Source organism: Nicotiana tomentosiformis, chromosome 4, assembly GCF_000390325.3.
Source record: "Nicotiana tomentosiformis chromosome 4, ASM39032v3, whole genome shotgun sequence".
Classification (NCBI taxonomy): Eukaryota; Viridiplantae; Streptophyta; class Magnoliopsida; order Solanales; family Solanaceae; genus Nicotiana; species Nicotiana tomentosiformis.
In genome coordinates this window covers 28709290-28726632 of record NC_090815.1, presented here as the reverse complement: position 1 = coordinate 28726632, position 17343 = coordinate 28709290, and the positions used below count along the sequence as shown (strand labels likewise).

At 38.2% G+C, this 17343-nt stretch overlaps 2 protein-coding genes across 2 annotated transcripts; both read left to right on the top strand.

The window, feature by feature from the left end:
* Positions 1 to 3158: 3158 nt before the first annotated feature.
* LOC138909421 (uncharacterized) lies at positions 3159 to 3545 on the top strand. The gene has a single exon (XM_070200621.1). The coding sequence runs from the start codon at positions 3159 to 3161 to the stop codon at positions 3543 to 3545; it is 387 nt and encodes a 128-aa protein (XP_070056722.1).
* Positions 3546 to 12626: 9081 nt separating this feature from the next.
* On the top strand, positions 12627 to 14973 carry LOC104100968 (UPF0481 protein At3g47200-like). The gene is made up of 2 exons (XM_009608350.4): positions 12627 to 12692; positions 13266 to 14973. Exon 2 carries the CDS (start codon positions 13278 to 13280, stop codon positions 14745 to 14747), a length of 1470 nt encoding a protein of 489 aa, XP_009606645.1. The 5' UTR covers positions 12627 to 12692; positions 13266 to 13277; the 3' UTR covers positions 14748 to 14973.
* The last annotated feature ends 2370 nt before the right edge of the window (positions 14974 to 17343 follow it).

Here is a 17343-nt window from a genome sequence, read left to right as displayed (position 1 = left end):
CTTACACAACGACGGTGAAAGGAAATGATCTTGCTCATCATGAAATCGAGTCAGTGTTATTGAAGAAATTTGGTGAGACTCGCGCGAGGGGAGCCTTGAAATGGTACTCATTATTTCTCGAGCATTCCATAGATTCTTTCGAAATGCTCGCAGATTTGTTCATCAAGGCCCATGCTGGTGCCAAAAAGGCACACGCCCGAAAGGCCGGTATATTCAGGATCATACAAGGAGAATTTAAGCTATTACGAAGGTTCATTAGCCGGTTCTAGAAGGAAAGGATTTTGTTACTGGTTGTCCCGGACGAATGGCCAGCTGAAGTGTTCACTAAGGGTTTGAACCCGAAGAGCTAAGATGCTTCCCAGAAGTTGAAAGAAAGTCTTCTCGAGTTTCAAGCAACAACTTGGGCGGATGTCCACAACCGATACGAGTCAAAGATAAGGATCAAAGATGATCAGGTTGACTTCCCATCATCAGCAAAGGGAAGGGAGAAGAATAAAGGGAAAAAAGGATGATGTCGACTCACATCGACAAGTTTCAAGGGACCGATTTCTGCCCTATGAGCGGATGGAGGGGCGAGACAGGAGCTTCCGGACATCGGACAGTTTCACCATAGACAGGAGGACCGATCGTGGGTGGAACAACAGATCGTTGCAGGATAGAGAAATTTCAGGACCACGAGGTTCTTCTTATCCAAAGTTATCAGAGTATAATTTCAACGTTAGTGTGGTGGAGTTAGTGTCGGTCATGAGAGATATCAAAGAGGCATGATTCCTGATACATATGAGGTCTGATCCCAGTCAGAGGTACCCAAATCTATGGTGTGAATACCACTACACTAATGGCCATCGGACCGGGGACTGTCGGCACCTCCGAGAAGAAGTGGCAATGCTATTGAAGAATGGTCACCTCAAAAAACTATTGAGTGACCAAACCAAAAATAATTATGGCCGGGATAGGGGCGATGCGCAAACCTCAAAGGCAGGAGAAGAACCTCCATGTCAAACGATCGACATGATCTTCGGAGGGGACGAGATTAATGGGGTCACTTTCTCGGCCGAAAAGAAGAATAAAGTATCGACAAACTATAGTAAGAGATTCCGGGAGGATGATATCACGTTCACGGATGAAGACGGGATGGATTACTACTACCGCATAATAACGCATTGGTAATTTCTTTAAATGTGTTAAATTTTAAAATTAAATGTGCTTTAGTGGATCTAGGAAGTTCCGCCAATATCATACAATGGAGAGTTCTAGATCAAGCTAAACTCACAGGGAACATCGTCCCGACAACAAAGCTCCTTACCAGATTCAACCTAGAAAGTGTGACAACCCGAGAGGAAATTTTACTGCTTACGGATGACGAGCGCGTAACAAGTATAGCTCTCTTCGAAGTAGTAGATGGGGACATGGGCTATAATATCATCATGGGAAGGCTATGGCTGCACGTGATGAAAGATGTGTCTTTAACGTACCACTAATTGTTGAAATTCCCAACACCCGAGAGGATCAAGCGGATAAGAGGTGATCAACTGGCAGCGAGATAGATGAATACGATCTCAATCTCTCATAGAAAGGTAAAGGAACATACGGCATAGCAGTTATCGAAAGTGGCTTCCGACCCCGAACTAGAGGAAGTTTCCCCAGGGTTAGTAAAGTCAGAGCAATATCATATACCAAGGTATTTTCAAGTACCGGAAGAAACAGACACAACAAAATCCATAGCTGAAGAACTAGAGCAGGTTGCACTGTTTAAAAAAACAAAAAGGAAATTCCATTTGGGCACAGGACTACACCTAGAGCTCAGGTCGGATTTTATAAATTCCTTAAAATAAACGATGATTGTTTTGCACAGTAGCACGAGGATATGACAGGAATCCCAACAGAAATAGTCGTGCAAAAGTTAAGCTTGGACCCGAGCAAAGAAGCGCCCTATTGCCGAAGTAAGGAATAAATTCGTCAAAGAAGAGGTAACACGTCTACTTAATGTAGTAGTAGTTCCTAAGAAGAACAATAAATTTCGCATGTGCGTAGATTATAACGATCTTAATAAGGCATGCCCGAAGGACTCATTCCTATTGCCAAATATCGATCAAACGATCGACGCTACGGTCGAGCATGAGTTAATGAATTTACTCGATGCCTATTTCGGGTACAATCAGATCAAGATGAACCCGAAAGACCGAGAAAAGACTTCATTTATAACAAGTTTTGGTACATATTGTAACAACGTAATGCGCTTCGGAATAAAAAATGTCGAAGCCACTTACCAACGGCTCATAAATAAGATGTTCGAAAAATAAATAGGAAGAACCATGGAAGTATATATAGACGATATTCTCGTTAAGTCTCTGCATGTAGGTAATCACCTAAGATATATGCAAGAAATGTTTGAGACGCTGAGGGAGAAAAATATGAAGCTTAACCCCGAGAAGCGTGTGTTCGGGGTAGGATCAGGTAAATTCTTAGGATTCCTGGTCTCACAAAGAGGAATTAAGGTGAATCCCGACAAAATAAAGGCCATAAAAGACATCCCAGATCAACTATTCAACGTAAAGGAAGTACAGAGACTCACAAGCAGAATAGCGGCTTTGAGTAGGTTCATCTCCCGATCATCGGAGAAGTGTCATCTCTTCTTTGCACTTCTCAAAATGAAAACCAACTTCGAGTATATGCCAGAATGTCGGCAAGCCTTGAAGGGATTGAAGAAATACTTGTCAAGCCCTCCGTTGCTCTCGAAACTTAAAGAAGGAGAATCATTGCTGGTCTACCTGGCGGTTTCAGAAGTTGCGGTAAGCGTAGTTTTAGTCCGGGAGGAAAAAGGTACAAAATTCCCCACATATTATGTTAGAAAAATTTTAACGAGAGCAGAAACACGCTACTCACATCTGGAAAAGGTGGCCTTAGCCCTTGTGGTAGCCTCCCAGAAGCTAAGGCCCTACTTCCTATTCTACCCGACAACGGTGGTGACTGCTTTTCCTTTGAGGAATATACTCCATAAACCCGAACTCTCTGGCAGATTGGCCAAATGGGCTGTTCAAATGAGCGAGTTTGACATAGAGTATAAACTGAGGACATCGATTACATCACAAGTTCTGGCTGACTTCGTGGCCGATTTCAGCCCTTGACTATTGCCTCTTGCTGCCAAAGAGGCAACAATGGTGTTAGAGCAGGCACCGGGAGTCTGGACCTTATTCACGGATGGAGCTTCAAACGTGAAAGGGTCCGGAATCAGAATAGTCTTGATCACTCCTTCGGGGGAAACCTTAAGGCAAGTCATCAGAATGATGCCTCTAACTAACAATAAGGTAGAGTATGAAGCTTTGATTGCAGGGGTTGAATTAGCCCGGGGACTTGATTCTGAAGCCATCAAAGTGAAATGTGATTCACAATTGGTGGTAACTCAGGTCTATGGAAATTTTGACACCAAAGAAGAGCGTATGCAACAATACGTAGTAAGAGTTCAGGCTTTACTGACAAGATTCCAGGAGTGGTCAATATCCCACATCCCGAGGGAAGAAAATGCGGATGTTGATGCATTATAAAATATGGGCTCATCAACAGAAATCCAAGGACCGGAATCAGGTACGGTTGTACAACTGATGAACTCATACTTGGACACGGATGGTTATTACGAGGTAAATTCGACTAGTCTGGTCTGGGACTGGAGAAACGATATAATTAATTACCTCGAGCATGGAAAGTTTCTCGAAGACTCCAAATCATCGAGAGCGTTGTGCGCCAAATCCGCATGCTATAGCTTCAAGAAAGGCCAATTGTACAAAAAGTACTTTCAAGGACCGTTGGCCCGGTGCTTAGGTGCATCAGAAGCCAATTATTTCATGAGAGAAGTCCATGAAGGGATATGTGACAACCACTTGGGCGCAGATTCTCTGGTACAGAAGATAGTTCGAGCAGGATATTACTGGCCCCGTATGGAATAAGATGCCAAAAAGTAGGAGACTTGATCTTGAGGAAGGTGACTCAAAACACCTAAAAACTCAATGCCGGCAAGTTAACCTCTACATGGGAAAGCCCTACCGGGTTTCAGCTGTCACTGGTAAAGGGTCATACGATTTGGAAAATCACAACAAAGATAAGTAGCCCAACAACTGGAACGTGTATCATCTAAAAGAATATTAGTGCTGACAAATAACAGTCAAACTACAGTAAGATGGAAAGTATGTGTTGCACTCTTTTATCCTTCGTTCTGCTTTTTATCCTAATTGGGTTTTTTCAGACAAGTGTTTTCTATAACAAGGCAATGCCAAGAAACATACTACAACAACAACACTAATACGATCTTTGATGACAAGGCAAAACAAACATGTCTCCACTCGAGGACGATAAGGTAATCCTTGCTTCGGTAGAAAATTCCCACCGGGAAGTTAAGTTTGCTACCGAACAAGGGTTACACGATCGTTCAAGAGCACAAACCACTAGGGATTATCAGGTATTCTTTCGCTCGACAACATGAATTCCTAAGGGGAAAGTAAAATATGTTACTGAGCTAAGGGTTACGTAGCAATTTATCGATGGAACCTTCGAATATACATGACTTCCAGTGTTCTAACTCACATTCTTAGCATTAGAACACTAGGGGATAATGATACAATTACAAGGCAACTCCGAATTCCATGTCAACCGGGAACAAAAATCCGGAAAGGCAACACTGAATGCCACGTCAACCGGGAACGAAAATCCGGTAAGGCAACACTGAATACCACATCAACCGAGAATGAAAACCCGGTAAGGCAACATTGAATGCCACACATCATCGGGACTGGGGACTGCACAGCAAGCCCCAAAGAAACAAGATATCCACAAGTCATGGCAGCTTCTTTTCTACGTAGAATAATGCCTATGTAAACTATGAAAACGGAAGGAATGAAATGAAATCCTTTTCCTTTTATCTTGTTTCTTGTCTACACGATGAGCTAATTTTGTCATTTGAAAGTAAAACAAGTACTTCAAATGTTAGTGCCGTAATAAACATGAGACGTCCTCTTCAAGAGCACCGTAAACATAAGAGGTCCCTCTTTTATCATAACCCCCCTGTTAAAGGGTTTGTTCCGGAAGAATATATGCCCAGAACCGAAAATGCTATTGGGAAAAAATACACCCGAAGCCACATATGAAAAAGACGCAGAAACCAAACTTGCGCAAATACTTATTGAAACCCTCATGTAAAAGGGATAATTCTCGACAACAAAAATACATCGAAGAAAATGCGCCCACATGTAGAAAAATTGGAAATTATGCACAGACATTCACGAAAAAGAAAGACTCAATCAAACATTTGAGCAAAAATATGTACTCATTTACAAAAATGTGCCAAAAGAAGTACAAAATAAGGAAAGCAAAAGCTAAGCTACAACATCACTAGAATCAGGAGGAAGAGAGGTATCCATATCCCCAAGAGCAGTAGGTGGTACCACCGATGGCTCTGTATCTTCTCTAACTGGGTCTTTGATATCATCGCATTCTGATTCCTCTTCAGTATCAGAAATATCAGAACCAGAATCAGAGGAACCAGGAGCGTTAGATCGCGCCGGGAGTCCATTCTTTACAGCCAACTCAAGCTCGCGTGACTTAGCAATTTTGACATCAATATCAATAATGCCAGCATTGGCTGCCTCTAAGGTTTTTCTCCTCATGTTGTACTTGTACCTGGCATAAGTTTATTCAACAACGAGGGAAGCCTCTCGGTGCCTGAGTTCTTCTTTGAGCTGAGTGATCTCGGCAGAAAGATTGTCCCGGGCGGACCTAGCAGACTGACATCGAGGTCACAGACAGTTGAACTATAGAGCTTGTTGTGCTCGATAGTTTTCTTATACTTCTCCTCCAATCGGGTGTGAATCTCCCCCGCGGCAGCAAATTCTTCGGCCTTAAAATTCATGGCTGCTCCTAAATCAATTATCCTTTCAGCAGCAGCAGCGTCACAGTCATTGGCAACAAGAATGGCATCCTGGACCTTAGCCCACTTAGCTTTTACTTAATCAAAACTAGTCCTCAGCGGCCCAATTTCGTGGATAAGGATCTCTACTTCCTGCTCACTTTGCTGCAAGCGGGCTTCCAAAGCCACAACCTCAGTGGCCAGGATTTCCAGTTCCGAGAAGCCAAGAACGGTTTAGTCTCGTTCAGCCAAAAGTCGATCCTGGTCATAAGAAAGCTCGTCCTTCTCACGGATTAACCGATGTAGGCCCTCGAAAGCAAGAAAATTGGCCTGCAAGATAAGAAGAGGTAAAATTTAAAATGCACTCATTCAGAGGTTGAGAAATAGTAAGAGAAAGATAGAAACATACCGTTGTGGCATTATGCATGGCATTGTTCAACAAACACTCTCCCGAGAGTGTCTGATTATTTTCCCAATCTTTCTATGAGGCCAAGGGCTTCAGATAATTTGCAAGCTCCACCGGCTGGGAAAGAAGGTTGCACCCGGTAGAGACCGAAAGGGTAACACTCCTCCTCCTCTGAGGATCTTCAGAAATGGCAGCATAATTTTGTCCCAAATTCCCATGAATATGGGACTGCAGAAGAGAAACGCCTTAAGCACGGTCAGGTGCGACTGATGAAGATGATGTTGTCGGTAGAAACGTGGATGGAGATGGAAATGATGTAGCAGCTATTGGTGGAGAAGAAGGTGGTGATAAAGCTAGTGAAGAAGAAGAACGGGAAGCAGCTACACCAAAGATAGCACTGATAGTTGGGTGCTCACCGACCGAGGACGGCAAGGACCCGGTACTCTGCCTCGCAGTACCAGATGCAACAATTGGGGCCCAAGAACGGGAGTTGGCATTTTCCACCAAATCAAACTCTCCCTAACTAATCAAACATCATCCTCGGCCGGTGTGACTGTATCAACAGGTTGAGCATCCTGTTGTGATGATAAGTATCATTGTCTTCTATGAAGAGAAACTCCCTTATCACTAGCTTCTTCATCATCTATCACTACGGTGTCTATGACCGGCCCGGAGGGAGGATCGACCAACGTCACCACCTGGGATGATTCGGGGGCATCAACCTTTGCCCTCTTATTCTTATCCCCGGACGCAGAAGAGCACCTTCCTTTTGGTTGCTTGTTCTCTAGACGGGGACTCCATGAAGAAATATATATGCCGGGAGTAAACCCGAAAGCACCCGTCGAGCAAGCGCCTCCTGGTGCAACCTCACCGCATCAGCCGGGTTGGCCAAAACATCCTCTTCGGTGATCTTGACTGAGCCCGGGTGTAGAACTAATTTGACAAACAAGTTAGGAGATTCAACCAAAACCCACGTATGCAAAATCTGAAGTAGAGCAAATTATAGTTACTATGATTTTTGGCCTTCCACCTATATTTAATAGACAGTTATTTCCACAAGCGAATTTCGGGTGTGGTGATGTCCAAGATCTTTTGAACCTACCGATCCAAGTTTTCTACCACTAGTGGGGCCCATCGGGTCGCTATAACATACAGAAGTTGAAAGATCAATACAAGCGTAAAAAAGCATTTAGGAGGGGAGAACGTATTGAAAGAAACTCACGGGAACGGTTCCAAGCAACCGGAAAGGATGAGGCCATTGTTGAAAAAATGTCACCGAAGGCAACTACGACAAACCGTTCCATCCACCCTCGGTAATTGTCATCATCCATGCTGGAAATAAAAGCATGGTGACCACTTCCTCGCACAACAATAAAGAGCGATATTTATAAATATAAACATGAATATGAACAATATTTGCGCTATTTATTTACTCATATAAATTGTCATGTTGCTATTACAGCTGATATTGGTAGAAGTGGTAATGACTGTGATTACCTTACTGTTACCAGTCATTGGATTGATGGGGATTGAATAACGCAAAAACGCATTATTACTTATAGAATAATTAATTTACGTCACACAAGGCAGTTTATTTCTAGCACGGTTACAGATATTTGTAGATATTCTTGCATTAGTGATAAAATAATGTCAGTTTCAATGGATAATGCTACTAGTAACACAAATGCTATAGCCTTGCTTACCACTACACTAAGTCCTGCATTTAGTTATATTTTTCATGTTAGATGTATTTGTCATATTTACCATTTAATTGTGGGTGATGATATGAGAATTTTAAATGTTGAAATTAAAAAGGTTAAAATGGCTCTTAACTGGCTTTTTTATTCAAACCGTAGAAGTCGACTTAGAAAATATTTTAAAAGATGCGATAAATTTGGCCTAAGAGAAAGAAAGGTTCCTAAACCTTGTCCAACTAGATGGAATTACATGTATGAAAGTTTAGTTGTTGCATATGAAAATAGATACCCCATAAACTCAACGTTTAATGCTCATGTAAGTGATGACGATGAGCACCCTACAAATGCGAATTGGGCTAATGTTAAAATACTTGTAGATTTTTTAGAAAAATTTTATATTGCTACAAATAAATTTTCTGGACAATATTATCCTACTATTTCTAGCTGTTTAGTTTATATTGCAGAACTTGCAAATTTGTTTGATCATTTTTCAGAGGGTGGAGAAATTTATCAACTTGCTATTGATTCTATGAGAAAAAAGTTTAAATTTTTTTTCCCTATTCCCCCTATTTATGGTGTTGCTGCCTTGTTAAATCCTAACCATAAAATTAGGAGGTCCTCAATTTTGGTTTGAAACTGTTTATAATGGTTTAGCACTTGAAGATGAGGAGTTGTCAAAACTTTCAGACGCAATAGACTCAATTAAAATAAATGTTCAAACTATTTATAATGCTTATCAAGTTGCATTAGATCATGCTAGAACAAATGTTCCAACTCCTTCTTCTTCTACTTCTCAACCATCTAAAAGAACTGCGGGAGTAAGAGCACTTAGTGCTTGGGCGGGGTTCAGGGGTTCTCAAGTTTCTAGTACTAGTGATTTTTCACAACTAAATGAGCTTAAAATTTATTTGTCACAGGGAATTGAGGAAGTGAATCTCGACGGCTCCTTTAATATTTTGGAATGGTGGAAGGACAAACAAAAATACTTTCCGATTCTTTTAAAGATGGTCCGAGACATTTTAACTATTCAAGCTTCAACAGTGGCATCGGAGAGCACTTTCAGTCAAGCAAGACTTGAACTCGGTGATTATAGAGCGTCTATGAGGGAGAGCTTGAAACAATCAGTACTTTTCAGAGATTGGATCCGTTCAGAAAGAAAAAATTTTGGACTTGCTGAATCACAACCAGACGTAGACGAAACTTACGAAGAAATGCTAGCTGAACTTGCGGAGGATGCTGCTTCGCCCGGAAGCGGTGATGACCAAGTTTCTTTTCTGCCACCACCAATGGAAATTCCTCCGGACCTTGAAGGATTTATGAAATTTATAAGAGATACCATGTAACTTGTATGAACAAAAATTAATATGTAACTTGTATTTTGGCACATCTTCATTAGTTTCTTTTTCTTCTCAATGGTGGTATTAGAACCATATTGTGCTCATTCCATAGGGAGAGGAAGACTAAGAAAGATATTGCCATATTTTTTTAATGCTATAATAAAATTATAACGCATTGCTTTGAATATCTCTTATAATATTTTTGTCTTTAAATTTGAATTAAAAAATTTAGATCACAATTCTATAATATAATTTACAAGGAATTGCCTTAGATATTTTTATTACTATTTTTTTCTCTAACTTCTAAATTTTTTTTAAAAAAAATAGAAAGTATCCGTTCGGCCCACTTAGGCCCGGGACCATCCCACTTAGACCGGGACCATTAGTTCGTGGGCCCGATCCTGGGCCAGTTCCTACAAAAAGCCCGCGAAACCCGGACCTGCGAAGCCCGTTTAAGTTGGGATCGGGCCCACTTAGGACCGGCCCACGAAGCCCATTTAGGCCCGGGCCCGGCACACATGCCAGCCATACTCTAGACATTTTTACTATTTAAAGGGTGATGAACTAAGAAAACATGAAATATGACCAAAGTATAGATCCATCAACTATTCTACAGCAACGTAAAAGAAACTAAGCAAAGATAAATAAAATATAAATCACACGGGTGGAAAGATATTAAGCAAGCTTGGACTCAAGAATAAAGTCTATAGAAGATTAAATATTTGAAAATATGAATTTAAATCATACGAAAGGAAACATATTCAATACATTATAGTTTGATAGTCATAATTGCTAGATTATCTTGTGTCTTGCTAGTGAATATGCTGGAAATAATTTAGTTTCAATAGGAGTAGTATAATAAGTTTGGGAATTAGGAGTTTGAGTTTAATTAATTGTTGGCTTGTCCCGTTTTATAATTTCAAGAGCCCAAAGAAAAATTTAATATTTTATTATTTTTAATCTTAATATATAAATATATATTTTTCATGTAAATTTATTCGGTACAGTTCGATATTTTTTCGGTTTATTTTCATAAAATAAAAAACATATCCTAATTGTCGGTACGATTATAGATTTATATAAAAATCTACGGTTTTATTAAAAGAAAACTAAAAATCGGTTCATTTCGATACGTTTCGATCGGTTTAGTCGGTTTTTAAATATTCATTGACAACCCCACTAAAAAGTCACTTATTATGAATTGGAAGGAGTAGACTATAATTATTTTGAATGCCACGTTCAAAGTGGAAAAATCAAGTATTCAGACTCTATAGAACACTAGTATTGAAGATCCAAGACCAAGACCTATCCAAGAATAAATGGGGTGACAAGATTTACAAGTGGTAATTGAAAAATAGCCATCATTTAAAAGTAATCGAAATTTAGCCACTTTTCATGTAAAGATAAATCTGAACGAAAACACTGTTCAAAATCCAAAAAATATTCCAGCATAATATACTGGAGTTTCAGTATAATATACTGGAGTTCCAGGATAATATGCTGGAGTTCCAGCATAATATACTGGTCTAGCATAATATGCTGGAAGTTCATACACATGTGCTCCAATCTCCAGTATATTATGCTGGAACTTTCCGTGTGCTGGAGTTCTAGCATAATATATTGGAAGTGCATATACAGATTTACCAATCTTCAGTATATTATGTTGGAACTTTCTGTGTTGAAAATAGTGGCTATTTTTTAATGACTTTACAAACGCGGACTATTTTTTAATTACCAGTCTGAAAACTAGCTAGCTCGTACTATTTTCATCATAAATGGCTTGTAGGTTCCATGGCAATCAAGAGGTCGCCGTAACCAATAAACATCAAATTTAATCTTAAATCCTCTGGTGTGTTTTTTCTTTTTGATATATCGGTTACATTCTAAGTCTATTACTCAGATGGTCACTCAACTATCCAAAATTATCTACCAAAATCATGTTTCTTTCGTTTGTAACAGCAAAGTCACTTAACTATGCCTATAGCACTTAGAAGGTTACTCAACTTGATTTCTCAAACTTTTGATCGCCAAATACCTATTTTACCCACTAAATTATCAACTTTTATCTTCTTCTTTTTTTTTTTTTAGCTTTTTAATATAATACTTTTTTTTTATCTTTTTAATTTATATTATGGACTTACCTTAGAATAAATAAATTTTAATTATAAATTAAAAAAATTAAAATAGTATTTAAGCATATATAACATTGGAATAATAAAATATTGAGTATAGTAGAAAGTTAATTAGAACAATTTGTTCGTAATAATAATTTTGATTTTAACAAAAAAATTCAAAAATTTATTTACACAATTGAGAATGAAAGAAAATTAATGTTTTAAAATACATATTCCAGCACGTATTATAGAAAATAATTATTTAAAATAAATGTATTTTTGTAATATACATTACATATTCTTGAATATTATGCTCAATTATATTATTATTTCGACATTATATTTAATTTTTTTCAAATAAAATATTTTTGTTCTATAGGTAAGTCCATAATGTTGATTAAAAAGAGAAAAAATCATAATATTAAAAAAGCAAAAAAAAAGAAAGATAAAAGTTGAAAAATTAGAGGGTAAAATAGGTATTTGACGATTAAAAGTTTAATAAATCTGGTTGAGTGACCTTCTGAATGCTATAAGTATAATTAAGTGACTTTGTTATTACAAATGAAAAAAAGATAACTTTGACAGATAATTTCGAATAATTGAGTGATTATCTGAGTAATGGACCCGATACATTCTCGGACATTTAGCTGTAATTACAAAATAGGTCCCAAATGACCATATAGGAAAGCAAAAACGAAAAAAAGAAAGAATTATTATGGCATGGTACACGCAAATTGATACCACCGACATGTGTTGCATGCGATCTTGCCTAGTATTCCTTAATTGAGTATAGAGCATCTCTTTCTTTTCTTCTTTATATTTTATCACTTGCCAACTACATTACTAAAAGTTGTCTTAGGAACCCTGAGACTATTTTACTAATATAACAAATCATGATCGATCAGTTTCAAGTTGTAAGTCAAATATTAGATTATTTTTGAAATTGTGAAACTTTGGAAGCTATATTATAATAGAATTCAATTTGTCCAAGTTATAATGATTAGAAACAAAAGTTCCATATGAAGCTTTAATTTATTCTATTTGTGGGTAAAGTAATGCTATAGCTTTTGCTCATTAGCAGCTTAAGGTTGACAGAACTAGAAAAACCCTTTCTTTATTCCTTACTATGAAACCAAGGCTTTGATATTCCATCTTTCATTATAAGCCTATAAAAATGGCTACATCCTTGAAATTATTGTCAAACATCTCACCAGCAAGAGCAACACAAGCACTAGTATACTGGTATGTAATATAAAGTATAATATAATATATGCTTCTAAATGTCTTTTTTTTTTGGGTTTATATTCCCGTGGTTGTTTTCTTATTGTTAAAGGAAAATAGTAAAAGACATATTGAACTTGAGATTGAAAATATATAATCTAATTCTACCATAGCGTAATATGTGCTCCCTTTGTCTCAATTAATGTGATGTAATTCGAATTTCGAGTATCAAACGAGTTTTTCTTTTACCGCTATTTTTCATATGCCCGTTAAATATTCTGAATTGTTGATTATAGTACTTTTTATGTAGTTTCTAAATATATAAATTTTATTTTAAAATAACTTAAATATTCTATGTTCGAATTCACGGCCAAAAATAGAAAGTTTGACTCTCGAAATCCGAGCTGCATAACATAAATTGAAATGGAGAGAGCAGTGGCGACATAGACACCCCTTCACCGAAATATAACAATGTTTAGATAAGAAAAAAAATATTTTTATATGTATATACTATTAGATGACACCTCTTAGTGAAAATTGTGGCTCGGCGCTTGGGAGGGAGTATATAACTAACTTTCCTATTCACTCATGAAGGTACAAAGAAAAATGTCAAGACAAGATAATGAAGATATGCATCAACGAATAATACCAAAAGTTCCATCATTCATGAGACTTAAGAACATGAGCGATGACTATGATCCTAAAGTCATGTCATTGGGGCCTTACCACCATGGAAAAAAAGAGCTCAAATTTGTTGAAGATTTCAAGCCCAAGGCTCTACAAATGTTTATTGAAGGCAGTAATAAAGACTACAATTTCTTCCTCGAGAAAATTTTCGAGGAAATCGAGCGTGCTAAAAGTTGTTACCTCGAAGAATTCACGAGTCAGTATAACGACGATTATTTTGCTCGAATGATGCTCCTTGACGCGTGTATCGTTCTAATGGATATCGAGATAGTAACAGAGTTTTCAAAGTCATGGGAAGTGAAATATTCATTCACAAAAGAACATCTTGGTGTAGCAGGTTATTGTGCTGCTGCACATGACCTATATTTGCTTGAAAATCAGGTACCGTTTTGGATTCTCAAACTCTTGTTTAATTTGAGATATGTTAAAGATGATATATCATTAACATATGATCATCAATTTGAGAATATAGTGCAATACTATTGTTCTTATCTTTGTTTCGGAGATCATCGATTATACAAAGAATATTGGGAAACAGAACCCCCTCACCTATTTGAAGTTTTCCGAAGAGAACTAATTATCTTTGGTGACAAAAATAAAGATGATTATCTTATGCAACAACGTCGTCATCATCATCATCATCAACCACCTGCTTCCAGCCTCAGTGGATCAGTTAGTGATCAATGGAAAAAGAAGGTACAAAACATGAAAAAAATTACTAATTCGCATATTAATTCGTGGTGCTTTGGTCGATATTGCTGTATAAGGAAAAAAGGTCATCACAAACCAAAAACACCACGGTGTGTGTTTCGTTCGGTGATCGAGCTTAAATCAAAGGGCATTCATTTCAGGCCTAGCCGTGTGAATTCTTTCAATTGTGGTGCAAAGTTTCACTCTCATTGTTACTATGCAGAACTCTGGCTTCCGCCTTGGTACGTTTCATCGGTTACTAAAACAGCTCTGCAGAATATGATAGCTTATGAAATTTGTCCGAATAGCGTAAATCATGGAGATATTTCTGTGACATCTTATATAAGTTTTATGAAAGCACTTATCACATCACCACAAGATGTGAAGGAGCTAAGAGAAAAGAAGATTATAATAAACTATTTGGGAAGTGATGAAGAAGTTGTACAAGTTTTCAGATCAGTAAACACTTATGGGACAAGGGGTCAATCTAGCTTTGATGAAATCAATTTTAAAATCAAAGAGCACTTTCACAGCAGGGTCAGAACTTGGTTTGCTGAATTGGTAAATGCTTATTTTACAAGTCCCTGGTCTCTAATCACTTTGATTGCGGCTACTTTCCTCCTTTTCCTTGCTATGGTCCAGGCCTTCTATGCATCTCCATTACATAATTTACATCCTTCTAAAAAATTCCGATATTGATTTTACAATACTAGGTGATCGTTTGGTTCTGAGATAAGTTATGTAAGGATTAATGATGAATGGACTGTAATATTGCTGGGATGAATAATGTAGGAATTGTTACATTTTTTTTTGGATGCTTAGTTTCATGATATAATGCAAATTAGCATACAATGTGTAAGTTAGAAAGTGTTTACTTTATATAAGTTTGTTCACTATTATGAATTTTAGTTTTATGTGCTTTAAATCCATGTATTAAAATAATACTAGCATTGATTTTTACATATATGTACCCATGGACTTACGACTTAGAACGTCAGCAACAACATTCTTCTAACCAAGATGATGTAAAACATTCAAGTCGTAATCTTTCAACAATTCTAGCCATCTCCTATCCCGTTACTCGAAAATATATTGCAAGCTCTTGTGATCAGTGAAGACATCACAATGCTCACCATACAAATAATGACGCCAAATCTTCAAGGCAAAAATAACGACAACTAACTCCAAGTTAGGAGTCAGATAATTCTTCTCATGCTTCTTCAATTGACGTGAAGCATACGCAATAACCTTATCATTTTGCATTAACGCACATCCCAATCCAACTCTGGAAGCATCACAATAAATCACATAACCACCGGACCTCGAAGGTAGAGTTAAAATAGGAGCAAAAGTCATCCTCACCTTTAGCTCTTGAAAGCTCTTTTCACACACCTCAGACCATGAAATTTAGTAGTTTTCGAAGTCAATTTCGTGAGCGCTGCTGCTATAGTCGAGAATCCTTCCACAAACTTCCGATAATAACCTAGAAATCCCAAGAAACTACAAATTTATGTCGCACTTGTGGTCCTTGGCAAATCCTTAACCGCTTCAATATTTTGAGGATCAACCTTGATACCATTACTCGACACCATATGACTCAAGAATGTCATGTTGTTAAGCCAGAACTCATACTTGGAGAATTTTGCATAAAGCTTATTCTCCCACAGTATCTGTAAGGCGATTCTCAAGTGATTCACGTGGTCTTCTTGACTCTTCGAATACACCAGAATATTATCAATAAAGATAATAATAAAACGATCGAGGAAAAGCTTGAAAACACGATTCAATGCAGCTGGTGCTTTAGTCAAACCAAAGGACATACCAAAAATTCAAAATGGCCATTAGGGGTACGAAAAGCTATCTTCGGTATATCTTGCTCTTTTATCTTCAGTCGATGATACCCTTACCTCAGGCCAATTTTCGAAAAGAATTTAACCCCTCGAAGTTGGTCAAACAATTCACAAATTCTAGGCAAAAATATTTGTTCTTGATGGTTACCTGATTAAGTTGACGATAACTACACATTCTAAAAGACCCATCATTCTTTTTGACAAACAGGACTAGAGAACCCCATGGAGAAGTACTTAGTTGAATAAACTCGTTATCCAACATGTCCTTCAATGATTCTTCAATTCTCGCAATTCAGCTGGAGCCATACGATAAGGTTGAATAGATAAGTTGAGTATCGGGCAAGACATCAATCTGAAATCGATGACCCTATTAGGTGGAATACCGGGAAATTCTTCGGGAACACATATGGAAATTCATTGGCTACATGCACTAACTTGAATTTCGGCACTTCGATTTGAGTGTTGTTAACCGCAACTAATGGTATACGCTCCTTCGAGATCATCTTATGAGCCTTAAGATATGATATATAAATCAACCTCTAGGATTAGCAATATCTCATTTCCACTCTATCACAGGTTCACCTGGAAATTCAAATTTGACCATGTTGTATCGGTAATCCACAGTCGCATAAAATGTGAAAAGCCAATCTATTCCCTTGATCATATTGAAGTCTCACATTTTTACTTTTATTAAGTATGTGGTAGTCTCTCGACCTTTGACTACAACCACACAATTCCTATAGACTCTAGAAGCAACAACAAGAACACCATAATTGTTTGAGCTCCACCCCGAAATCCAAAACGAAATATGGTGTGACATACGAAAAGTTAGATCCAACACCAATCACAGAGCCAAAGGCACTAGCTTTAATTGCAACCTCTATCTCCCTCTCAGGTTCCCGAGTCAGAGGGGGATTGAACTCATGGTCCTCTTTCACGGTCGTCGCCTGCTCCCCAGTAGGGGTCGACCCATGAGCAACGAACCCGAGGACCCGGGTGGCCTCTTCTTCCCCTTCGCCTCGGGATCCAGGGAACCCGAGGACTTTCTCTTTTTATTCTTCTTCTCCTCCATCGCGGCAGCCCCATGCGATCCCGAAATGGAGTGCTCAACAAGCAAGGACGGATCCTCGTCCTCATCCAGTGGCCTAAGTTCGGTGGTCTTAGGCAGACCTGTATGAAAAAAAAAAGTTAGCACTATATAAGTTAAGAGTGTGATGGTAACTATTCATGGAAGAACCTCACCATGAGAACGGGCCTCCCATTTGCTCTTCAAAAGTTTGCATCATGCGCGTTCGGAGTACGACATATGCTTACAAATCCCCTCGATCCACTCCTTGAATCGGGGGATTGCATCAAGATTTTGGGCAACAACTGCACGACCACAAACACATGCGATGAGAGAAAGAATAAAAAGAAAGAAATACCAAAGAAAAACAATACTTATG